Here is a 24,969-nt window from a genome sequence, read left to right on the forward strand (position 1 = left end):
GCACCTGCTTAACAAGTGCGAGGCCCTGAGTTCAAACCCCAGTACCACAAAAACAAACTAGCAAATAAATAAATAAATCACCCAGGAAGACTGTGGGGGAAGAAGTAGACATATAAACGGAGGACCCCACCCCAACCACATGGTGACCCTGTACAGGCTTGGGATCACCGCCACACATGGCATCTCCTTCCTGGGTTTTCTGCCATGAAGGAATATTCCATCAATGCATATTGAAAGACAGTCTGTCAAGCCTCTCTGGATAGGACTCCTGAAAAAAATCAGTGATACAAAAAAAAAAAAAGTTATAAGCTGGGCACTGGTGGCTCACACCGGTAATCCTAGCTACTCAGGACGCAGGGGTCAGGAGGATTGTGGTTTGAAGCCAGCCTGGGCAAATAGTTCTAGAGATGCTATCACGAAAAAGCCCTTCACAAAAATAGGGCTGGTGGAGTGGCTCAAGGTGAAGGCCCTGAGTTCAAGCCCCAGTACTGCAAAAAAAAAAAAAAAAAAAAAAGGATAGGGCCTATTCCAGAATAAAGGACACTGAGAGCTATGACAGCCATATGCAAAGCATTCTGGGAACAGGTGGGGAGGTGTATGGATTCATATCAGATGGTCATTTGCAAACATTCCCACTGCATTGGAGCTCTTTAAGGGAATGACCTTGTCCTAAGGAGATGTCCCTAGAAATAGCATGGGTCATATTGTCATATGAGCTGAACTAATTAATTACAAAAACAAACTCTAAAATTTTTGTAAAAGCAAGGTCTTTTCATTCACACAAGAATAGAAATCTAGCCAGGTGTGGTGGCACAGACCTGTAATTCCAGTTACTCAGGAAGCAGACAGGGAAAAATAGTAACAATTCTTTTTTTTTTTTTTTTTTTTTTGCAGTGCTGGGGCTTGAACTCAGGGTCTACTCCCTGAACCACTAGCCCTTTTTGTATTAGGTATTTTTGAGATAGGGTCTCATGAACTATTTGTCCAAGCTGGCTTTGAGCCATAATTCTCCTGATCTCTGCCTCCTAAGTAGCTAGGATTACAGGCATGAGCCACTGGCTCAGATCTGAAATATTTCCAACTAAAAAATTGAGGAAAGAGACTGGTGGAATGACTCAAGCAGTAAGAGTGCCTGCCTAGCAAGTGTGAGCTCCTGAGTTCAAATCCTAGTGCTGCAATAAATAAATAAATAAAAGTTGAGGAAATATCTATGAAGATTTACCAGATGTTAATAGTGGTTGAATCTAGGCAACGAAATTGCAGGCAGTTTTTCTTTCTCTTTTCCTATATTGACTGGACCTGAGCAGGTACTAGCTTTTTTTTTTTTCTTTTAATGGTAGCACCAAGGTTTGAACCCAGGACCTCACACATGCTAGGCAGGTGTTCTTACTGCTTGAGTCACTCTGCCAGCCGTTTTTTTGTGATTTTTTTTGAGATAGGGTCTCTTGAACTATTTGTCCTGGGCTGGCTTCGAACCATGATCCTCCTGATCTCTGACTCCTGAGTAGCAGGAGTTATGGGTACGACTCACTGGTGCCCAGGTAACTTTCAAAAAAATTGTTCAGAATTTTAGAATTTTCTGCTCAGAATTAATTTTTCACTTTCAAAAACATTTCATATTTTATCGAAATTTTAGCTTGAGGCTGGGAGAAAAGCATGTACTTAGTATGAGCCAGGTCCTGGGTTCAATACCCAGCACCCCCCCAAAAAAAAATTATTTTTAGCTTAAAAAAGGAAGCACTGAGCCAGGCATGGTGGTACATGCCTATAATTTCAGCACTTAGCAAGCTGAGGCTAGCCTGGTCTACATAGTGAGACGCTATCTCAAAAAAAAAAAAAGATTTGAGGTTTTTTTCTAGGCTTTTTATACATGCCTAAAGGGGACAAGAACTTCACAATGATTCCCCCAAATAATGACTAATTCAAACACCCTCCACCCTGACCCCACCAGCTAGGTGGGGACCATGACCAGAATGAGAGTGACCTGTTGGCTGGTGGGGCCCAAGGTCTCCACACTCTTTTTCTCTTCCCCACACTTCTGTTTTTTTTTTCCTTTTTTTTTTTGGTGCTGGGGACCGAACTCATGGCCTTACACTTGCCAGGCAAGCGCTCTTCCACTGAGCTAAATCCCCAACCCCTCTTCCCCACACTTCTGGAAGTCAGAGCCCCAGAGGCAATGACAACAGGCTCCTGAAATAAAGCCGAGTTCTGACCCAAGCCAGGGGCCCCGAAGGGCTGGGAAAACCCCATGGCCTCCAGAGCTGGCTGTTGCACCCTCCCCCAGTGCAGCTGGCCCCAGAAGCTGCTTAAGCTGGGGTCCTCAGAGGGGACCCCCATGCTCTCATTGCTCCCCTCCCCTCCCCCACACTTACTAGACTGACAGATGCAGGTGCTCAGGAGACAGGTGGGCGGTGCCAGCAGCCATGGGGTTAATGGTCCTGGCAGGGGCTCTGTGTGGGAAGCAGGGGTCGGATGTCCCTCTGGGATGGCGACCGGCATGCATGCTGCTATTCCAGGGCTCTGATCACCGCTGTCTATTTATAGTGCTAGGGGGGAGGCTCCCCACACAGGCAGCAGAGAGGCTGCCCTGCTGCAATGTCACCATCGTCACTGCCACTGCAGGCTGCCTGCATCTGCCACTGCCGCAGAGGACGGAGGGGTCTCAGCCCAGTAGAACCCCAGGGCTGCTGGGCACTGCGTGAGGCCAGGAGGTGGCAGGGCAGATGGGCAGCACCATGGAGCCCCCAGGGGGCGCATACCTGCACTTGGGCGCTGTGACGTCACCGGTGGGCACAGCCCGTGTGTTGCAGCTGGCCTTTGGCTGCACTACCTTCAGCCTGGTTGCCCACCGGGGCGGTTTCGCAGGTGTCCAGGGCACCTTCTGCATGGCTTCCTGGGGTTTCTGCTTTGCTCTCTCCGTCTTGATAGTGGCCTGTGAGTTCACAAGACTCCACGGCTGCCTGCGCCTCTCCTGGGGCAACTTCACAGCGGCCTTTGCCATGCTGGCCACATTGCTGTGCGCCACAGCTGCTGTCATCTATCCACTGTACTTCACCCGGCTGGAGTGCCCACCCGAGCCTGCAAGCTGCATGGCCCGGAACTTCCGCCTGGCAGCCAGTGTCTTCGCTGGACTCCTCTTCCTGGCCTACGCTGCAGAGGTGGCCCTAACACGGGCCCGGCCCGGCCAGGTGGCCAGCTACATGGCCACAGTGTCGGGGCTTCTCAAGATTGTTCAGGCCTTTGTAGCCTGCATCATCTTTGGAGCACTAGTCTATGACAGCCGTTACGGACGCTATGTAGCCACCCAGTGGTGCGTGGCTGTTTACAGCTTATGCTTCTTGGCCACAGTGGCCGTGGTGGCCCTGAGTGTGATGGGTCACACAGGAGGCCTGGGCTGCCCATTCGACCGTCTGGTGGTGGTGTACACCTTCCTCGCTGTACTCCTGTACCTCAGCGCTGCTGTCATCTGGCCGGTCTTCTGTTTTGACCCCAAGTACGGGGAGCCTGGGCGGCCCCTCGACTGTCCCCGAGGCAGCTGTCCCTGGGATAGCCAGCTGGTGGTAGCCATTTTCACCTACGTCAACCTGCTTCTCTACATCATCGACCTTGCCTACTCCCAGAGGATTCGTTTTGTGCCCACCCTGTAGCCTGGCAAGCAGCAGCCCATCCACCTCTGCTCTTTGGCCCAAGGGCATGTGAGGGTGACCAGGTGAACCAAGACCTCAGGGGCAAATAAGAGGGAGGCCAAGGGCTCAGTGCAGTTGCAGCTCAATGGTGAGAGGCTGCTCCTGGACTTCCCATAGCTCTCTGAGACTGGGTTTTGGGAGAAACAGAGGAAGGACAGATGGGCAGGAGTCCCTGGGAAGAGAACAAGGCAGTTCATGGGCTTTCTTCTTATCTGTCTCTTTCTCTCTTTCTCTCTTTGTCTCTATCTCTACTTCTATCTCTCTCAATTTCCTGGCCTTCCCTGGGCTCAGTGCTGGTCACTAACATGTGGAAACCCTTTGGAGCAGGTGCTGTTGTAACCCATTTTGCAGATGGGGACAATGAGGCTAGATGGACTTTAGAGGTGGCCTATTATGTTCATCAGTGTCTGGAGGCTGAGTAATATAAACTGGAAAAGGGTCAATTTTCAGAGGAGTAGGAGGGGCCAAAAACAAGTCTTGGAGAGTACTGAGGCTAGCCCATTGGAGGGATGTGCAGAGCTGGAACCTCCTACTTGTTCCCAGAACCCTGGGAGGAGAGCTGTTGCTCAGTGGCTGTGCCAACTCGAAGAGGCGCTCAGAAATCAGGACCTGACCTCACTGGCCTCTGGGGAGTGTCCTGGTGGCCACAGACATTGGAAGCAGAGTGAGGACTGTACTGTGGCTGCCCAGGGCTGCCTCCACAGCGCTGGTGGACTGGAAGGGCCTGCCGAGGCCAGCAGTGTGCCAAGGAGACGGGTTCTGACCCAGTGGTAAAGTCCTGCCCAGATGCCCGTCATAGGCCATGAAACAGCAGCTCTTGCAATGCCTACCATAGGTCTGGGAGGCTAGCCTGCACTAGCTAGCCAGGCTAGTTAGTGCAGGCAGCACTAACACAGGATGCAGGCCTGGCCTGGGGCAGCCACTGTGACATGGAGCCTGGACACCAGGTACCTCTGCTCAAGTAACTAGTTGCCTGGATGATCCCAAATATGAGAGCCTGCTGGTGCCATCATCCTCCATGCTCCCATCAGCTTCTACTGCACAAGCCCAGACTGGACCAGGCCCACTGGCCACTTGGAGCCAAAGCATCATGGGCAGAATCTCAGCAGCCCCTCAACCCATTGACTGGCCTCCAAGGTCCTTGCACAGGAAATAAATGCAGATGTTCATTTACACCCTGGCTCTGATAAGCAGTCTTTCCTGAGGAGCTGTGGCCGATGGCACCTCTGGGCCACCCTCCCCCTGCATGCTCTGGGAGAAGGGCCTAGACCAGGTCCTGGCTGAGACAGGATGTGGCCCTGGGGGTACCCCAAGTTCTGGGGGGCAGGTAAGGCTGGGCCTTCCTCCTAAGGAGACAAGAGGCAGGCAGTGTCCTCTCCCTTGCTAAATGACAGGACAGAGTGCCTCAGAAGGCCAGTAGGAAAAAGAAGGGTCAGGGTCGATCTCATCCTCTTCCTTTCTAGAGGCACTCTGGACACACCTGGGTGTTTCTAGGCACTGACAGAGGGGCTGCGCACTTTCTGTGCAGTGGAATTCATGCAGCTTTTAGGCTCTGAGGGCCCCCAGTCAGGCCACATGTGGCACCATGTTAGTCAAGTGGCCTTTGCTGGCCGACTGGAGTGGGCACATTTGGGTGTGCTAACAAACAGGGTCTGAACTGATGTGTTTTTCTTAGGGGAAGTGGGGGCAGGCAGCTGCTGGGTTGGTAGGCATCCTGAAGGCCTCTGCTGGCTGAGAGGGTTTGGGTCCGGCGGCCACATCACCACCCAGTAACAAAGGAGCAATGGGCCACACCCATCCCGACTTACGGGGAGGCCTGGACACTATCTGGAAAAGGAATCTGCTCTTTTCTTTCATTTCTTTGCTAGCCCAAACTCTGGAACAAGTTATCTGCCACCAAGTCTGCAACTTTCTCACTGTCCAGTGGTCTTCCACCTCTAGCATCCCCACTCAACCTAAATTTCAGAGGTCCTGAGGGACGACAGAGGAAGGGAGGGGATAGGGCTCATGAGGAGAATGGAAGAAGGGCTTCAGGGGCTCCCTGGACCAGAGGACTGTCTTTGTTTTGTTTTAAGGGGAGTAGTATATACTGTTATCACTTGAAAAAAGTAAATCTTGAAGTAGGGAGCTCTGCTCTCAAAAGGTAATGAACTCCTAGGCTTTGTGTCATGGGCTTGAACTGTTAACTTGGGACAGGTACTTATTCCAGCCCCGTCCTTGGACAGTGAGGACCAAATTCATCTGACCAGTCTCCTAGTGGGAGCAGTTGGTGTAGGTATCATGTGTCAAGGAGAGGAGAACCAGGTGGATAAAAAAATCAAACTTTGCCTCCATGGCAAAAAAAAAAAAAAAAAATCATTCTGCAATTACCTTCGGAAGCATTTGTCCTCATCTAAGATACAGAACAGTCAAAATCGGCCACTTCTGCCCTCACCAAGGTGGGGGATGGGCTGTCCCAGTAATCACTTTTAGTTGGCCCATTGTACAAGCTTCTGAGGATCCCAGACTGCTCTGTAACCCAAAAAAAAAAAAAAAAAAAACAGGCAGATGGACCTAGGCACATCCTGAGGAATGGGGACTGACCATAGCTTATTCCCCTAAAATCCAGTACTCTGCAGACAGAAGTCAGGGATTGGGGAGGTGGGGCACTACAGGTTCATCTCCCCAAATTACAAGCTGAATACCACCTGTCTGGAGGACGCTTGGAGTATAGCAGGCCTGTGTCCGCAGAGGATACCCAGCTCTCAAAGGGCACCGGCGAAGAGACGCTACAGAGAGACCCACCGGGTGGGGAAGAGAGAGTCAGTTTCCACTTCTCGGCTAGCGCGGGGAAGGTAGGGCTAACCCAGGATCCTGAGGATGACGCAATGCCAGGGGCTCCAGTCTTGGCTTCCGATTGGCCAGCGCGCGGCGGCCGCACCGTGGATTGGCTGAGAGAGCGAGGGCGGGGGCGTGGCCGGCGGGTGCCGCGTGGCGGTTGCCGTGCTGTAGCTGGAAGAGCCGCGTTCAGGTAGCGGGAATTGCTCCACCCAGGTAGCAGCGGCTGGGGGCTTAGGGGAGATGGGTTGGGGGCTCTGGCGTGGAGGGGGCCTCTGGGCGCTGGGCGCTGGGTCCTCCCCTATTCTCAGTCGCTTCTCTTGCTGCTTCTCGACCCCTTTCAGAGGACTCAGGCTTTTGAGCAACAGGACAGGGACTGCAGTCTGGGCAGGAGGACCGGGACGGTTTCTGGGTGGGGGCGGACCGGCAATAACAGGAAAAGTTAGGTCGGCTGCGACCGGGGTGAGGGACGCCCAGCTTCCAGAAGAGTGACCAGGCCTGGTACTGCCCATCTAACTTCCTGCCATCCATTCTGCCTGTCTTCCCCCAGCTGCCTTGCAGAACCCTTGCCAGCTTTGAGGGCTGTAGGTGCTGGGCCTCCAGACATCATGAGCGTGGGCTTCATTGGGGCTGGCCAGCTGGCCTTTGCCCTGGCCAAGGGCTTCACAGCAGCAGGTAGACCCTGGGGCCAGGGAGGGGGCTGAATGGGAGGGACTGGGAGCTGAAGGGAGGGGCTGGGTTACAGGGCCTGATTCCTGTGGGAAATGACACTTGCCATATGTTCAGGGTTGCTGACTTACTCTGGGGCAGGGTGTAGAAGTTCTCTCCAGTCATCTTCCTGAGAATGTGGGGAGCAAGGCCAGAACTGGATTGGAGGGAGGAACTTTGTCCCCTGCAGGTGTCCTGGCTGCTCACAAGATAATGGCCAGTTCCCCAGACATGGATCTGACCACCGTTTCTGCTCTCAGGGTAGGTGCTGGGTGAAGGGTCAAAGTCAGCACTGACAGTGATGAGCCTTGGGTGGAATAAGAGGCTGTGCTGTAGACCCCTGCTCCAGTGAGAGGAGCCATCCTAGGCTGGGGTATCTCCAGACCCTGTCTTCTCACCCTGCTCATCATGAGTATGGCTGGTGGGAGAGGGTGCTGGTCTGGAATAGGGTTCCCTGGATGAGGTTAAAGTTTGAGTAGGAGTCACTGCAGAAGCCCTTTGGGGACCAGGCAGGTGGAGGCCAGACAAGACACACCTGGGGTGAAATACAGCTTCAGTTTGCCATGGCTGAGAGAGCTCAGGTCCAAGAGTGACGGTTGGCTCCCTGCTTGACATTACCACCTATACCTGGAGGGCAGAGGTCTCTGGATGCTGCAGCCAAAGGTGGGGTGAGCCAGGGCTATAGCTTGGATACAATGTCCCTTTTCTGTCTACAAAAGGGACACGTTTTCCAGAACAGAATGCTTCTTTCATTTCTGGGTAAGAAGGGCAGCTAAGGGGGTTCTGAGCCCTCAGCCTAGCCTATACCCAGCAGCCCCTGGGCTGTTCTACATATAGGACTCCTGGCTTGGTGGGGAGGCCAGGCTCTGTGAGCAGACAGCCCCTGAGGCAGGCTGAGATGCCTTGTACTCTTGTAGAAGATAGGGGTGAACCTGACGCTGCACAACAAGGAGACCGTGCAGCACAGTGACGTGCTCTTCCTTGCTGTGAAGCCACACATCATCCCCTTCATACTGGATGAGATTGGTGCTGATATTGAGGACAGGCACATAGTGGTGTCCTGTGCAGCTGGTGTCACCATCAACTCCATTGAGAAGGTGTGTGCTGTCGGCCAGGCCCATAGGGGGTGGAGTGAGTGGTCAGGGGATCTGCTCTCAGTGCCTGGGTTCTCTGTCTATGATTGGGGTATGGTGGCCTGGCTTATGGAAATGCTTGGTTGGGGGTGTATGTCCATACACATACCCACCTGGTATGAGAGCAGATGGCTGAGGCCAGGCGAATGTACCCATTTCTCCTCCAGAAGCTGACAGCATATCGGCCAGCCCCCAAGGTCATCCGTTGCATGACCAACACCCCAGTTGTGGTGCGAGAGGGGGTCACCGTATATGCCACAGGAAGTCATGCCCAGGTGGAGGACAGCAAGCTGGTGGAGCAGCTCCTTGGCAGTGTGGGCTTCTGCACAGAGGTGGAGGAGGATCTGATTGATGCAGTCACAGGGCTCAGCGGCAGTGGCCCTGCCTATGTGAGGGCTGGGATCAGTGGGTGGCAGCTGGGCAGTTCCAGGGCTTCTGGATACTTCTGTCCTTGGCTCCTCTGGGAGAGCTGGAGTGGGGGCTCCGAGCCTGAGGGAACTGGTGCTTTTTCCTGCTCCATCCTGCTCCTTACTCTAGGCCCCAGAGGAGGAGCAGAGACTGTAGCAGTGTCTCAGGGTGCCTTCTCCCCATAGGCATTTACAGCCTTGGATGCTCTGGCTGATGGTGGTGTGAAGATGGGGCTTCCACGACGCCTGGCAGTCCGTCTCGGGGCCCAGGCCCTCTTGGTCAGTGTTTCTTGACTCTCAAGTCTGGGCTGCTTTTTACCAACCCCAAGGCTGGTGCACTGGATACAGATGGGTGGGGCCTCAGCAGGTGCTGTGGTGGCTGCGGGCAGTGTCCTGCAGAGACCAGTGGATACCCCACTCTACTGCTGTCATCCCCTTTCTGTGGCCACAGGGAGCTGCCAAGATGCTACTGGATTCAGAACAGCACCCGGGCCAGCTCAAGGACAACGTCTGCTCTCCCGGTGGGGCTACTATCCATGCCTTGCATGTGCTGGAGAGTGGGGGCTTCCGCTCCCTTCTCATCAACGCTGTGGAGGCCTCCTGCATCCGCACACGGTGGGCCCCATTTCTGCCCACTCCTCACTCCCCACTCCAACACACCAGAGCTTTGGCCTTGCAGGCTGCAGCTCACTCATTCACTCAGCAGTTATTTGTTGAGCTGTGGCCTGCCTTTGGGCAGGACACAGGGAACTTCAAGGTTTAAGGAAGGGTCACAGTTTGCAGTGCCCTTCACCCCATTCTGTTGTGCTGTGAGGAGGTGGTGTCCGCATGTGGCTGGAGGACTTCTTTGGGCCTGCATACAGCGCCAACCCTCCCCCCCACCCCGCCACCGACCCCATGCAGTTTCATTTCATCATCATCACAGCTATGGAGCCAGGCCAGAGGGGCAGTGGTACATTAGGGATCCTCTAGAGTTCTTGCCAGGATTAAGTGAGCTAGATAAGATAGCGGCATCCTGGCACAAGTAAAGCTTAGTGAGAATTGGTGGTGGGGGAAAAACAACCAAGCTGCTCAGGATCCTGTAGCTGGCTAAGGTAGAGTCACTGCCCAAGTTCAGGTCTGCAGGGTGGACTGGCAGCATCTCTCTTGCCACACACAGTGTCCACCCTATAGTGTAAGCACCCACAGATTTCTGAGTGCCACCACATGACCCCAGGGCTGAGCTATAGGCTGCAGGGGAGACAATAGAAGGAAAAACATACCCCTCGCCAAGCAATGAGCGCTCAGGCTGCGGTTGCCAAGCCGCTAGTGGGCTGACCCTGAGCCATGGAGAATGGAGACAAGCTTTGGTGGGGAAAGGTATGGCTGGCAAAGGAGATTGCAGGTGCAAAACTCTGAGGTGGAGTGACTGCCCAGCACTACCTAAGGCTACTTGGTGTGGGAGCTGTGGGGTTTGGGAGGAGGTGGAGCCTAGGCCCAACACCTCACTACCTCTCCAGGGAGCTGCAGACCATGGCTGACCAGGAGACAGTCTCACCTGCTGCCATCAAGAAGACTGTTCTGGACAAGGTGAAGCTGGGATCCTCTGCAGGGCCCTCTCTGTCTTCTGGCCACACCAAGCCACTGCCCTGTAGCCTGGCCCCGGCAGGCAAGGACTGATGCATGCTGCTCACCACCTTCTGCTCTCCACTTGGTTTTTTTGAGACAGGGTCTCACTATGTAGTCCAGGCTGGCCTCAAATTTGAGATCCTCCTGTCTCAGCCTGTCAACTGCTAGTATTCCAGCCAGGCCTGTGCCACTATGCCTGACTCGTATTTGGTTTTGTGTTTTGAGAGGAGGTCTTACTGGCCTCAAACTCCTAGGCTCAAGTGATCCGTCTGCCTCAGACTCCCATACCACGCCACCTGGCCACTCCATTTTCCACTTAATGTTCCAGGATTGAGGCTACTGTCCTGGGGGGTCTCTAGCCTGAGGCCACAGAGAATACTCCTATAGCAGGCAGCTGCCCATGGCCAGGTCAGTCCAGGGGTCAGCTAGGGTCTTAGCCAGAGAGGGGCACATCTCTTACCACTGAGAATCTTCTAAGTGTCAGCCCAGAGCAAGGATGGCTTCCTCTGGAGCTTGGGCCTCCCCTTCCCTTTGGGTAGCTGATAGCTTTCCTTGGCTATCAGCACACTCAGGTCACCAGCTCCCATTCCTAACCTGACTGACTGGATGCTATCATTTTTCTCCCAACCCTTTAGGTTGAATAAATTGGTTTCTCAAAACTCCCAGTACCCTGAGTAATTTAGCCACCTACGGAGAGAAGTCTCTGTGTGTGCCACACTGAGGGCCGAGCCCTGCAGTCTCATGTAGCTAGCCATGGCTAGGGCTGAGTCACCCAGAGGGCAGAGGGATGAGGAACTTGCAGGCCTCAGTCATCATAGACTTGCCTGGAAGCTGGTACCATAGGCAGAGATTGGCAGTTGGCTATGGGAAGGGGCACCCAGCCTCTATATCCTCCACCCCATCCAGCTGTCTGGGGTAGTCTCACCAACTGGTCCAGGCTACTCAGAGCCAGGTTCCTGGCAAGGAAAGAACCCTCCAGGGAGATATTGGGGTTCTCTAGAGAAACAGAACCAACAGGATACACATGTAGGCATAAAGGAAGAGTATAAAGAATTGGCCTTTTTGATGATAGTGACTCATAAGTCCAATTTGTGGGACAGGCTAGCGAGTTGGAGACCCTGACCCAGTACACAGGGCAAGCAATGTTCCAGCTCACAGACCAATAGGCAGGAAAAGTCATTTCAGATAAGTCTGAGGCTGCATGTTGGAGAACTCAGAGGGTTGATCTTTTTATTCTGTTCAGGCCTTCAACTGACTTGACAAGGTACACTGCTTTATTAATGCTACTCTTACCTAATGTGAAAACCTACTGATTTAGGGCTGGGGTGTGGCTCAAATGGTAGTGTCTACCTAACAAGTGTGAGGCTCTGAGTTCAAACACCAGAACCTGAAGAAAAAAAAAAAAAGTCTACTGATTTAAAAGCTAATGTCATGCAAACACATCCTTGCAGAAACACCCAGAATAATGTTGGACCGATGTCTGTGCACCCTTTGGCCCAGTCAAGGTAACACATAAAGTTATGAGGGTCCGCGAGATTGGAAGAGCTGCTGGGTTGCCAACAGCAGCAGATGTGCTCTTGTTTCTTCAGTTAACAAACAGTCACTGAATTTGGAGGCAGGAAGGTGAGGGCCCCTCTCTCCAGATGTGACATGCTCCCATAAGGGAAGCTGCGAGTGTGTAAGGTATGCAGGGGGACCACCAGGCAAGGTGCTCTCCCTCATGGGGCTGGAGAGCTTATAAAGCCCTAAAGGCAGGATCTCATTCTAGTTCTCCGCTTTCCCCTGGCCACTTCAGTACCAGGGCCAGTTGGGCACTTTGGGACAAGAAGGCAGCTTACTGAATCTAAGAAAAGACATGTCCAGAGAGGAAAAATGGGAGGAAGTATGACAGCACAGGAGGGTAAGACCAAACAGTGACAATGGTGGCCTCCAGAGTCCTAGTTCTCCTGCGTACTGAGCATCCCCCAGGTACAGACTCTAGGTGATGGTGAGTAGGATGGGATTTGACCACCCAGGAGGTGAGCTTGGGGGACACAGTCAGGGCCAGACCAAGAGGACCAGGTGGGTTGTCAGGATGGATTGTCTTCAGTCCCCTCCTGAGCCTGGGCCCCTGGCACAGTCCATGCTATCTGGGCAGAGGTGGGCACTGGGCTTGGCAATGAACTTCCTAGTGTCACAGCCATGAGCAGCCAGAATCATCCCTGCCCTGAGAGAGAGTGCTTGTCAATGTGGGGAGACCCTGGCAAGCTCGCCTGAGTAGCGGTGTCCCCAGAAGAGACTGTCCCAGAAGCCACATTCCTGCCCTAGGGCCTGCCTGTTCCTTTCGAGTCAAAGTCAGTCCCTGTTTGGGTACTGACTGGTAAGCAATGACCAATCAAATAATGCTCCCATCTAGACTTGGAAGAGAGGCATTTGTGCCAACCTCACCAGTGAAGACTGTGCCAGATTGGCAGGCAAGGTACCCCGAGTCCTGATTAAAGGAAAAGCCAGAGATGGGACTAGGTTATAGCCAGATGGAGCCTGAAGGATTGTGACATGGGTTGGGCAGGCTGCAGGTAGAAGAGTGCCAGAAAGCCACTGAGAGGGAGCACAGACCCCAGCCTGGCAGGGAACCGCTGTATTTTATGTGGATTTGGAGCAAGTTGAGCTCTGGGGGCTAAGAGACCTGGGAATGCTGGCTGTGAAGGGTTGCAGTGCCATCATGCAAAAGAGCCATCTCAGGGGCCTCATTGACCAAGGGTCAGCTGGACAGTATCTTATTGGCCCCATTGCTGCTAGCTCTGACACTTCCCAGCCCTGGAAACCACCAAAATGGAACAGAACTTGGGACAGTGGCTATGGGAGCCTGGTGGAAGAACAGGCCCCCTCTGATTAAATTACCCTCCACTTTTCCCTGACCTGCCCACTACTATCAATCTGTTCCCACGCCAGGCTGGCCTGTCTGTGTTTTTTGTGCAGGCCAGGTTTCAGAAGAATTGGGACAGCTGCCCCTGGCCAGGCAGAGAGGGGGACAGCCACCTGGGAGGGCTGGAATGGGCCCATCTCTCTGCTTGGAGAAAGAAAAAGTAGGGCTGGCCCCTGTCTGAGTGTGGATACCAGCCATGTCCCATGTGTCCTAAAGCCCCCCAGCCATGGAGGATCCAGTCCAGGCTAAAAGAGACTATGGGATTGGAAGACATTGGAGAGGTGTTTGCAGGAGGACAGCACCCAACAGCAGCAAGGAACAGGTGCTGGAGAAGGCCTTAGCAGGGAGCTTGAGTGTTGCCCCTGAGCCGTGCATGGCTCTCTCTCAATCTCTCTCTTTTTTTTTAGTGATAATGTGGTTTGAACTCAGGACTTCACACTTGCTAGGCAGGTGGTCACTTGAGCCACTTCACTTAGCCTTTTTTGTGTTAGGGTTTTTTTTCCCTCCCTGCGGTACTGGGGCTTGAACTCAGGGCCTATACCTTGAGCCACTCCACCAGCCTTTTTTTGTGTGTGTGTGTTAGATATTTTTGAGATAGGGTCTCATGAACTATTTGCCTGGGATGGCTTTGAACCAACATCCTCCTGACCTCTTCCTAAATAGCTAGGATTACAGGTGTGAATCACTAGCACCTGGCTGAGCCACAGTTCTTGAAGCTAGTCATGGAGATGCCTGTGTCATATTTGACAGGGTTGCTCCAAAACCTCTCTTCTTGCAGTGTTGCTCTGATGAGAAAAATAGTCCTGTAACTGCCCCAGTAGCTATATGGGCTTCACCCAAGCAAGGCTCCACCACTATTTTCAGGGTCAAGTGTCCTGGGGCCTATGTCAGGAGCTGGCTTGGGGCTCTCCGGCAGGTGAGATGAGTATTCTAGTGGCAGCTCTGCTCTTCATCAACTACAGATAGTCTTTAGGCTGTCTAGCTGGACCAGAGATAGTCCTGGGGGCTTGGCTGTTTTCATACAAATTCTCTTCTCCTTCAATAGCCCCACACATACAAATAAACCCAGCCATCACTGCTCTAGAGGTAGTCAGGACCTTACCCACCCTAAAGAAGATTCTGGAGCCTGGATTGTCTCTTGGAATGTGTTCCTCTGCATAAGTTCCAGAGGACAGGTTGGGCAACAGAACATGCAGCACCTGACCTCAGGGCCAATGCCAGGGTCCAGAGCTGTCTGTCTACAAGCAGCAGCCCTGCATCACAGAACCACCCTCCCCACTATTGCATTGAGCCCTCATTACGATTTGTAGGCCTTCTTTGTCGCCCTGGGTGGGTACATTCTCAAGACTTCCCCAAGAGGTAAAGAGGTGCCCATGGCTGTGTCCAGCAAGGAGGGGTAGTAAGACTCGTTTCTGAGAATGAAAGAAGATATAGCAGTAAACTTGATTCATAAATTAGTTTCTCGGTCACCTCCAACATGTAAATGACAGCCAGACTCAATGCATGAAGAGTGAAGTGCCAGGGGCATGGCAACATGAGAGGGGATCAGCTCAGTGATGGTCCATCCTGCAGCAGCCCCTTGCCCCAGGACCCATGGCCTGTATTTCCTTATGACACTTGAGCTGAAGGCACCAGGACAGGAAAGCACAATTAAACTGGTGGGGTCCTGATGTGACATTGCATCCTGTCAGGTCCCCACTGCATGGGCTGTGAACTCACAGTCCAGAGATGCACCCAGTTCACAGTCCCTTTGGGCAAGGAGAGCAAGGACAAGGAGAGCAGTTGATGGTTGCCCTCCTGAGCCAGCACCCACTGGTGAGGAGGAAGAAGAAGGGAATGCACTCAAACTTAGGGGCTAGGTTGGGGGTGTAGTTCAGTGCCGGCGTGCTTCCGTAGCATGCACAAGGTCCTAATTTGATCTGTAGCACTTAAAAAAAAAATAGTTGAGGGCTTGCTGGGCATTAGGTGTGTGCCTGGAGTCCCAGTTACTCTTCAGTCCAAGAGTTCAAGGACATCCTGGGCAACATAGTGACATTCCACTTCATTAAAAAAGAAAACCAAAGCAAAAACATTGAGGGTTTAAGAAATCATGCAATGAACATATTAAACCATTATGTTCTCTGAGACTTGGGCTACAATCAGTACAGGACAGAGAGATGAAGATCCCTATTCATTTCCCTGAGGAGCACATAAGATAAGAACCACCCACAACCCTCCACAGGAGACAGTGACAAAGTGCTGAGGGACTGGAGACAGGCAGTATGGATGGCTTTGCGGGCCCTGGGTTGGCTTTTGTCATGCCTTCATCCTTTATTCAATGGCACTGAATCCCAGAGAACCCAACCTGTCCTCTCTCTTTCTGTTACCTTCTCATCCCTTGGCAGGATGGATCACCCTACCTGGCTTTAAACCTGAGAAGGTTGAGTACAAAGTCCAGAAACTGGAAATAAAATTGGATCTCCCCAATCTCCCTTATTTCCTTTTGTCACCTTTTTCTCTGGGAATTTTCAACAGCAGTGTTTTTTGTTTGGTTGGTTTGTTGGGTTTTGGCAGTACTAGAGTTTGAACTCAGGGATAGGCTAGGCCTTTATCACTTGAGTCATGCTGCCAGCTCCAGTCGGGTCTCCTTATAGAAAGGGCAGGAGCAGAATAGATCTGGAGCAAAGTTTTAGACAGATGTCCATGAGACAGAACAGAAAAGGTGCATTTCATTCAGAAAGTTCTTAGTTTTTTTTGAGAGTTTCTGGCATGTAGTCCCGGGTTGGCCCTGAACTTGATTCTCTGACTGCTGATTATAGGCACCAGGGTTGTCTGCCTGCAGGAAGAGCTCACCCATGACCACATCACCAATATCAAAATCAACTCTTAATTCAACTGCATGCCTACTATGCTCAGACACTGCTCAGGAGCTGCCTGAAGTGACATCTCTGGCGTAGGGTCCCGGGATCAGAGCCATAGGAGTGTGTACTCCGAGGTCTACTGATTGCACCTTGGCGCCACCCCGAGAAACGGGTTGGGGTCTTGGCTGTGGCCCTAAACAGCCACGTCCCCTCCAGCCTGCTGCGTCATCTGAGATGGCAGGAAGCATCACAGCTAAACCGGGTAACGAATGAGGTAACGGTGCAAAAACATGAAAACACCATGAGGGTTTTTGTCTCTGAATGTCTCCGACTCGGGCTTGAATCCGTGTGGAGATCTGGAGGCGCGGCTCTGGCGAGCCTGTGTCCATTAAGGTCCAGACCCAGGCTGAACGAGGACAGGGTCCCAGGCACACCTGTCCTGCGTTCAGCACCGGCTTCCCGGCAGAGGCGTGGCCGGCGGAGCGCGCGCCCGGGTCAGTCCCGCGAGACTTCGCCGAGGATGGGCGCGCGGCGCTAGTTGCTAAGGGCGACGGCGCTGGGCTACGCAGGCGCAATGGCGGCGTGCCCAACCCGCCGCCACCGCCGCGCCTTCCCCTTTAAGCCCCAGTCGGCCGCGTCGCCGCTTCATGAATGGAGCCCACGTGACCAAACATCATGTGACGTCTGAGGAGCGGCGGCGGCGGCGGCGGCGGCGGCGGATCCCGAGCCCGGTCCGGCCCGGCCTTCCCAGCGCGCTTGGCCCGGCCCGCGCAGGCGGCCAGACCCCCCAGCCCCGGGCCCGGACCCCTCGCGCCGGCCCCAGCCCCGCGCGGCCCCGGAGCGCGTGCGGCCCCACCCCGGCCCCGCCTCGGCCCGCCCGGGCCCGCAGTGTGGTGAGTGCGCGGGGGCCGGGCGGGTGGCGGGCGCGGGGTTCCGGGCGGCGCGGGCAGCGCCACGGGGCCTGGCCGGGGGTTTGCCGTGCAGCCTGCGGGCGGGCCGTGCCTCGATTTCCCCGCTAGTTAGGAGCCAGCTTTTGGTGTCTGCCGTCCGGGTGCGGGTGGCACTGGCCGACGGCGAGGCCGGGAGCGGACGCGCGCCCGCGCGCGGCGGACCCCAGGCGCCCCGTGGGGGGCGGCGAGGAAAGGGCGGGGTCGTGCGGGGCGGCCACACGAGCTGCTGACTCATCAAGTTTCTGTCCGCGTCCCCTTGAGCGGGGGTCCCCACCGGCCTGCTAGGGTAGGGGCGGCGGCGGCGGGGAGACCCTTCTGTGCGGCTTGGGCTCGCCACGCGCGTGCAAGCCCAGTGGAGACGTGCTGAGTCATCAGCATGAGGTCACTGGGTGCTCCGGCTGCTGACGCTGGGCTGGGGCCGGGGGCCGCAGCCGAGGCCAGCGGGCCAGGCCGTAGCGGTGAGTGGGAGGGCAAAGGGGCTGGCGATAGGGTCGGGCCAGGGGCCGGGTCCCTGTTTGAGTTTGGCCGAGCTGCGAGTTGGAGGCATCGGCCTTGGAGGAGGTGGGGGGGGGGAGCACGCTGTAGGTTTTCCCGCTTTGGAAGGTGAAGCCCCGGGCCTGTGCGTCCCTCCCGGGCAACTCCGCTCAGGCTGCTGGCCCTGGTCCCACGCCTAGGGCAGTTCCCCAAACTGGGAAACAGTTCTCGGAGTGCGCTGAGGGGAGGAGCTTAGGTGGGCCGAGCCAGGCAGGCTGGGAAGCAGGCTTCCCTTGTGACTGGTCTGGCCGGCCAGGCTGGGCAGCCCCTGGGCGGAGAAGACTGGGAGAAAGAGGTGGGTGGCATGGAGTAAAGGGGGGAATCTAGACAGCAAGTGAGAGCCTAAGGGTACAGGCTCAGGTGAAGAATCACTCCAAAGTTGTCCTGCCTGAGGTATGGTGTCTGTGTTGCCTGAAGTTAGCCAAAAGAGTGTGCCCTGTTGGTTGTCTGCCCTGGTTTTTGCCTGGATACTGTTGGAAAGTATCAGCTTGCAGGTGGTGTGGCCTGAGCAACCTTTCCCTGGGTGTAGGGGTGTTTCCTGGCCTCCCGAGGTAGACAGGCACTCACTCTTCTGTGCTGCCTCTGTTGGTCAGGTTTTCGTGACTAGCTTGGGCTGACCTTGTGGTTTGCCCTCAGGGGTGCCCCTCCAACTCCTGAGGCTTATGGGTGCCATGTGTTTTTGCTTTGGGGTGGAATTTTGTGCCCAAGGAAAATTCATGGTCCTGAAAAGAGGATGTCACTTATGCTTTAGTGAAAATTAAGTTTTAGATTAAAACAGCGTCAGTGGCCAGGACTTCTAGAGGTGGTTTCTGTGTGCCAGAGTCCATGCTGCCTCTGCCTGGGAGTTTTGGCCACTGAGGTTTGTAGGCCACATAGAAGGAACAAGGACCACTGTCTCGCCTCCTGACTTGTGTCCTGGCTGGAGTTTGAGTCCAGTGGGATGGAATGGAGCTGCCCATACCTGGCTCTCAGCCTGAATGGGTTGGTGACCATCAGTGCCTCCTCAGTGAGGCACTCAGCTATGTGGGTAGCAGAAGAGTGCCTGGTCCCAGGTCTTACCTGAGGACCTGAGGGCTGAGATGGGAAGGAGTCTGGTCCTTGATCATCCAGCATCTGGGACTGCCTTCATCAAACTTAAGAAGGTGCCTTGAGCCATCCCTCAGCCCTCCCCAAAAACTGTCTGCTCAGTCAGTGTGCCAGAGGCCAGCAAGCAACTGGAAGCAGTGGCTTTGCTGAGACCTGCCCCTCCCCCACCATGCACATGCATGCACACAAGCATGCACACGCACACCTTTGATCAGGAGGCGATTGGCTGCACTTGTGCTGAGTTCAGGCCTTCTGCAGAGGGTGAAATCTGTTGAGGAGGCACTTTTCAGCTCCCAGCCGCCACACTCGGCACTTTTCTGTGTGATCTCCTCAGGAAGTCACCGTTATTGTGCTCTGCAGTCAGGGTGGGAGGGAGCTCCTGCCAGAGCAGGAGCAAAGGGTTGACCTGAATCAAGGCAGGGTAGCTCCTCCAGTTGCTGCTGGGTGGGCCTGGCTCCTGGTGTGGGTATGTGGCCAAAAAGACCTTCTGACCTCTAGCTCTGGTCTCCTCCTGCCTTTTGATGAGGAAGGATTCTTGCCTCTTGAGATGCTCTTGGTAGCCTGGCTCTAGGGGTGTCTCTGGCTTCCACTGCCTACTTTTTGCATGTAGCTTCACCTCCCATTGTGAGACTGGATTGAGGTGGAGGGTCTCCACTTTAATGGAAACATGTGCCTTTACCTTCCTGGCCCACACTTTAGCTCCTCTGATGAGGGTAAGAAACCCCCAACCCTGCCTCAGCCCACAGTTGCTTAAAGAGCTCATAGCCTCTTCGGAAGAGACTGCAGTCTGCTTTGCCCTGCAGTCTCTCTTCTCCCTGCATCTAACCTGGAAAGGAGCGGGTAGAGGATAGGGAGAGGTCCTTACCCAAGGATCTGGGCTGAGTGGGAATTCCCTGGACTAGGTGTACAAAAATGTACTTGGCAGGGCTTCAGAAAGTAGAAAGTGAAGTTTGAGTGCCAGAGGAGCAGCCAGTGAGATGTGGCCTTTTTGCTTTTGTTCCCTAGCCCTGTGGTCACTGACCCTGAGTAGAGAGCCAGAGAGCAATTGGTGACCCAGAGGGGCTGACTCCTGCCTGCCTTCAGCTAGATAGATCCCTTGAGTGGCTCATTGCAGGGGCACTTGTGAAACACCCTGGGTGGGTGGGGCAGGGGCACGGGATGCTGCAACCGAAAGCCACCGGATGGTTACTCCATCTGCAGAGGAGGTGGACAGGGAGGGCTGGAAAGGCCTCAGGTCAGCTCCTTCCAGCTGGATTGCCTGCCACCTAGAAGGTGAAGGGACTCCCTGACAGTGGAGCCAGAGCTGGCCGGAAGGTTGTTCGCAACCTTAGAAGTTTCCAGTGCTGCGAACCAGTCCTCCTGTGCCCGAATACCCAGGGATAACTCCCCAATCCTTGGGGAGCAGGGGTTTTGTCCCAGGCCAGCCTAGGGGAAGCAGCTGTAGGAGGTAGGACCCTGGAGTACCCTCACACAGGATCCCTGGCTGACCCTCACCTGCTAGCAGCAGGCCTCCTGGGGCACTGTTGGCTTGGCCTCAGGAGCAGGAGTGCAGCTCCAACAGGGAGGAGGGAGGGAGGTGATATGCTGAGTCAGCGTGACTCGCCAGGAACAGTGTGCTCTGGGGCAGCACTGGGGTTATTTTTAAAGCTCAGCTTCCTTCTAGGCTTGCCCCTCCTGCGGCTTAGTCCTTCTAATCTCTCCCCTTGCCCCTTTGTCTTGCCCCTGACTCCTGCACAGCCTTCAGTTCCACTTCCCCCATCAAATCTCCCCCCTGGTTCTCTAGGGGCAGGACCACCAGGAGCAGCCCAGCTCAGGAGAGGCAAGGCCCAAGGGCTGTCCTCGGGTCAGATATCAGGGGAATGAGCAGGTGAGGGGCAAAGCTTTGGGAACTGAGCACCTGGGTTGCAGGCTCCCTGACAGGGTATGAGGGAGTTTGCAGTTGTGAACTGCTGTGGGTGGTAGGTAGTCTGGGGGGTGCTAACCTCTGTTCTGTCTTGCAGAGTACCTGCTCACTGTGCCCCCGGGTTATGACGACCCCTAATAAAGGAAACAAGGCCTTGAAGGTGAGTGGGTAGGGATGGGGAGGCTGGGGTGGGGGAGGTCGGGACTGGGTTGGGATGGGAGTGGGTGGCTCTGATGAGCTCTGACCCTATATGCTATGCTCCTCCAGGTGAAGCGGGAGCCAGGTGAGAATGGCACCAGCCTGACTGATGAGGAGCTGGTGACCATGTCAGTGCGCGAGCTGAACCAGCACCTGCGGGGCCTGTCCAAGGAGGAGATCATCCAGTTGAAGCAGCGCAGGCGCACCCTCAAGAACCGTGGCTACGCAGCCAGCTGCCGAGTGAAGAGGGTTACACAGAAGGAAGAGCTGGAGAAGCAGAAGGCAGAGCTGCAGCAGGAGGTGGAAAAGCTGGCCTCGGAGAACGCCAGCATGAAGCTGGAGCTCGATGCCCTGCGCTCCAAGTACGAGGCCCTGCAGAACTTCGCCAGGACCGTGGCCCGTAGCCCTGTGGCCCCAGCTCGGGGCCCCCTCGCTGCTGGCCTGGGGCCCCTGGTCCCTGGCAAGGTGGCCGCCACCAGCGTCATCACGATAGTAAAGTCCAAGACGGACGCCCGATCGTAGGGACGTGTGTAATTACCAGGCGGGTTTTTGAGGGGCCACTAGGCATATGGCAAAGTCGGCAGCCCTGTCCCTCTTCCCCTCCTCTTCTCTTCCTTTCCATATCCCCCCCCCATCCCTTCCCTGCAAAGCACAACCTGCACCCCAGGGGCACTGGGCTGAGCCCCTTTGATCTCATCCTTGTCGTCGTACGTGTGTTTTGTACGTTGGGATTGGTCAGTTCGACGGTGATGTTGGGTTGCCCCTAACCCCTTTGTACCAAGGCTGTGTGGGCTTGGAGCCCAGACTGGGCACTGTGGGAATGGAGGAGAAAGCAAGTGGGCAGGTGCACTGGGCTCCCCCTCTGCACTGTCCTCCCAGGTGGCCCACAGGCCATCCTGTCTGCCAACTTGAAATGGGACTCAAGGGCTCTCTCTTCAGAAGGACCCAGGTGGGCAGCTCATCTTGGCCTAGAAGAAAGACATGGGCTCTGCTCTGAAGAGTGGGCTGTCCTTGAGGGCCCTGGATGGGTGGGCCACCAACCTGGGCACTGGGGTAGGGGCTGTGGTGCTCCAGCCTGACACAGTGCACTGAACAAGACCAAGTCACTGGTTGTGCGTGTGTTTGGAGGGTGTGTCAGTGTATCCTGCGATGGGTCCGGTGTCACTGTTTACATGACCTATCTGTGTGGTTATATAGCCCTTTATTTAAAAGAGAAGTTCCTTTTACGAAGTTATTAAATTATATGTTTAAGAGCTAAAGAGAAAAAAAGAGCTGCAGAGTATTTATAAAATTGTCTTTTAAAAAAAAGAAAGAACGTTTGACTGTATAAATGGAAAAGGAAAGAAAGTATAGTAGAAACTTTGCTAGTTTAAAAAAGGAAAAAAAAATCCCTTTCTTGTAAACTTATGGACAACTCTTTGTGGCTGTTGGAGTTTAGTTTTTATATACACAGAGTTATCAGACATTATTTATAAAACTTAGTTTAAAAAAAAGACAAAAAAGAAAAAAAAAAAAGCCAAGCCGCGAGCCGACCAGAGGCCGTCCTCTTTGATATCTCTTTTGCAATTGTACCAAAAGTGACTTACTCCTTTGCCCTTCCTGCTTCCGTCTCTTGCCGGTGCCGTGGTGTCGTCAGTGCCTGGTGAGGTTTTGTGCAGCCGTAAAGTGCTGGTGCTTCTGGTGACCTTTGACCTGTGGCTGTCCCTTGTGTGTTTTCTGTGTTTGTTCTTTTGGATTTGTGGTTTTGCTTCTGCTGGCTTGCTGGACCTGAGCTGGGCCAGGGTCCCAGGCAGCACCTACTCCATCAGAGCATGGGGGTCTGCCACCATCCCAGCCTGTTTTCTTTCAGCACCTGCTGTTCCTCTGCCACTCCTACTCCTGTTGAGCCTTGGCTTTGTGTGTGTGTCTGGGGCTTGGGCAGGGTAGGTGAAATTGGAGGGCTGTCTGGAGCCCCCGTGCTGCTTCCACATCCACCACCCATGGCCTTGGGTAGTGGCATTGCAGGGACCAAGGAGTCACTGTGGGTGCCCACAGGACTGTGGCCAAGCTGTCTGTGGCTGTCTTCCTTTTGGCCTCAGCTTTGTTCCTATAAGCTTCAGGTGGGGCCTCAGCTGGGACACCCACCTGGGGGTTCCGAGTCCTTCTACCCATTTATCCCTGATCAGATTCTGTGCTGTGGTGTGTTGCTTCCCAGGTGGAATGGGCAGGGACCCCACATAGGGCAGCCCATTCTTCCTCACTGTGAGGGCCTGGGGGGGCTCCACCAGTGCCAGACAAGGGCTTTAACTCTAAGGCCGGCTCTGTCACTTTCCTGCTGGTCTGTGCTGGCAGCTTTCCCTCTGGGATCTGTGTCTTCCCGGGATCCACTGCTTGACTCGGAGGTGCTTCTCTGCAGGGTCTGAGCCTGCCTTCTTGCCCCAGCTACCCTTTGGAAGTTACCAGTCTTCCAGGGTTGGCTCAGGAAGCTCCTCATGGGCATGTGACTAAGGTGGTGCCCATCTGCCAGAGGCTGCAGCCCTGTCTGGCCACGTGGCTCTTGGCCTCTTGCCAGCTTTGCTGGTGTCTTCTCTGGGTGCCCTGGATCCTTGAAAAGCACAGAAGTGTGGGCTGGTGAGAGGAAAGACTAAAGGTCTTGTAGGATTTTCACACAGTTTGACTTAGCATGGCAGTGCTATGGGAGCAAAACATCTGCTAGCCCTGGCATCTTGATGTGCTCCTTTGGCTCAAGGTGCTCAGATACTCAGTACCTGAGGCTGATGCAGGTGGAAATTTTGACTGTTGGCTATGTTGCTTGGTAACCTCATCCCCTTACTCCTCTGGTTTTCTAATTGGAATCAAGAGGAGTTGCCGATACTGGCTATAGTAGCAGAGTTTGAATGAACCATGTACATCCCTAAAATAGGGAGAGGGACAGGCCATCCATGTCCTTTGGTCCTGGAAGGGTGGTGGTGCATTGCTTAGCATCACTCTCCAAGTGCAAAGCTGGAGCATGCAGAGATAGTATGGGTAAGGAAGAGGAGGTTGAGGCTGGGGCATGTACTGAACACAAGTTGCAGATCTTGGTTCTGTTTTATAGATGCCTGTGGAGTTGGTGAGGCCATGCTTCATTTCATGGGTTTTGGATTTGCAGCAACGGTTCTTGGGTCTGGGAGGTATTCCTGTTCCTTATCAAGTCAGCCCTGCAGGGCCACTCCACTCTTCCCTTCACCCTGATTTCTTGACAGTAAATGCTGTGTCCACATGTGACTGTTGGTTGTGTCTCTGATCCTTGTTATTTTCTGTTTCCTGCTGTGAGGGTATTGTGTTCTTTCTTTCGACTTTTCTGACACAGCGAATCGAGGACTTTGGCTGAACCCAGGTCTCTCAAACTTGTTCGCTAAGTAAACCATAATGTGCAACTTTCTTCTTATCTTGACTTTGTCCCACCTTCCCCCTTACTCTAGTGTAGACACTCAGATTTCAGAGAAAAACCCAGCGGGAACAGCTCAGCTTTTTTGCTAGAGTATGGCCCCTGGGAGCCCTCCCTGTGGTCCTGGCTGCTGCTTTGGGTGACACTACTATTAGTGTGGGTACTCCATGGCTGCTCTGTGTTGGATGCTGGGCTTTCTGCCAGCACCAGCTTCCCTGCAGACTGTTCTTAGTCCACTTTTCAGGTCTGTGTGCACACCTTGACTGTTGAGCAGCCTTGGTGGTTTACAGCTTTGATAAGTTACAGCCAGCTTTGGAACAGTCTTCAGGCCATGTCCTTGCTTCCCTTGCTCTGCAGTGACCACTTGGCCAAAACTCCCATCCACAGCTGGGAAGCCTGAGCCCCAGCCTGCTGCACCATTTCCACTCTGGGATCTTGAGTTACATTTTTAGGTTGTGGTCTGATGAAAGGAACCAACACGTTAGTGATCTTCCCCCCCGCCCCCCCCAAGAAGCCACTGAATACTTGTTTTTTTGGCGTGTTTTCACCTTCCTGTTGTCTGTCTGGTTTTGGAGCAGCTGTGGAGAACAGTGGATGTAGTCAGTGCCACGCAGAGGCAGAGTGTGCTTGAGCTTCTCATGGCCTGTACCTGTTGGGCCAGCTGCACACATTTCCACCATATCCCTGGAGCAGTAGCATTGATTCCATGGGTGACCCTCAAGTCTGAGGTGAAGTGTTCAAGAGACTGTGTCTCCATGAGCTGTGAGACCTCCTTGTTCTTGGTG

The 24,969-nt window shown here is 54.2% G+C and overlaps 3 protein-coding genes across 11 annotated transcripts; all 3 read left to right on the forward strand.

The window, feature by feature from the left end:
• Positions 1 to 2,420: 2,420 nt before the first annotated feature.
• On the forward strand, positions 2,421 to 4,861 carry Myadml2 (myeloid associated differentiation marker like 2). The gene has a single exon (XM_020188069.2). The coding sequence runs from the start codon at positions 2,724 to 2,726 to the stop codon at positions 3,645 to 3,647; it is 924 nt and encodes a 307-aa protein (XP_020043658.1). The 5' UTR covers positions 2,421 to 2,723; the 3' UTR covers positions 3,648 to 4,861.
• Positions 4,862 to 6,648: 1,787 nt separating this feature from the next.
• Pycr1 (pyrroline-5-carboxylate reductase 1) lies at positions 6,649 to 11,016 on the forward strand. 3 transcript variants are annotated; one of them, XM_074044858.1, is made up of 8 exons: positions 6,649 to 6,696; positions 7,054 to 7,178; positions 7,402 to 7,472; positions 8,129 to 8,308; positions 8,512 to 8,733; positions 8,938 to 9,030; positions 9,203 to 9,366; positions 10,251 to 11,016. In XM_074044858.1, exons 2-8 carry the CDS (start codon positions 7,112 to 7,114, stop codon positions 10,408 to 10,410), a joined length of 957 nt encoding a protein of 318 aa, XP_073900959.1. In that variant the 5' UTR covers positions 6,649 to 6,696; positions 7,054 to 7,111; the 3' UTR covers positions 10,411 to 11,016. The 3 variants fall into 3 exon arrangements, with proteins under 3 accessions (XP_073900959.1, XP_020043625.1, XP_073900960.1); XM_020188036.2 differs by having other exon boundaries at positions 6,653 to 6,719; XM_074044859.1 differs by having other exon boundaries at positions 6,653 to 6,719; positions 8,204 to 8,308.
• Positions 11,017 to 16,928: 5,912 nt separating this feature from the next.
• Mafg (MAF bZIP transcription factor G) lies at positions 16,929 to 22,322 on the forward strand. Of its 7 annotated transcripts, none has more exons than XM_020188146.2 (3): positions 16,929 to 16,997; positions 20,675 to 20,737; positions 20,845 to 22,322. In XM_020188146.2, exons 2-3 carry the CDS (start codon positions 20,702 to 20,704, stop codon positions 21,295 to 21,297), a joined length of 489 nt encoding a protein of 162 aa, XP_020043735.1. In that variant the 5' UTR covers positions 16,929 to 16,997; positions 20,675 to 20,701; the 3' UTR covers positions 21,298 to 22,322. The 7 variants fall into 7 exon arrangements, with proteins under 7 accessions (XP_020043735.1, XP_073900964.1, XP_073900962.1 ...); XM_074044863.1 differs by lacking the exon at positions 16,929 to 16,997 and adding an exon at positions 17,295 to 17,512; XM_074044861.1 differs by lacking the exon at positions 16,929 to 16,997 and adding an exon at positions 17,597 to 19,387.
• The last annotated feature ends 2,647 nt before the right edge of the window (positions 22,323 to 24,969 follow it).

The sequence above is a fragment of the Castor canadensis genome, chromosome 11 (assembly GCF_047511655.1).
Source record: "Castor canadensis chromosome 11, mCasCan1.hap1v2, whole genome shotgun sequence".
Classification (NCBI taxonomy): Eukaryota; Metazoa; Chordata; class Mammalia; order Rodentia; family Castoridae; genus Castor; species Castor canadensis.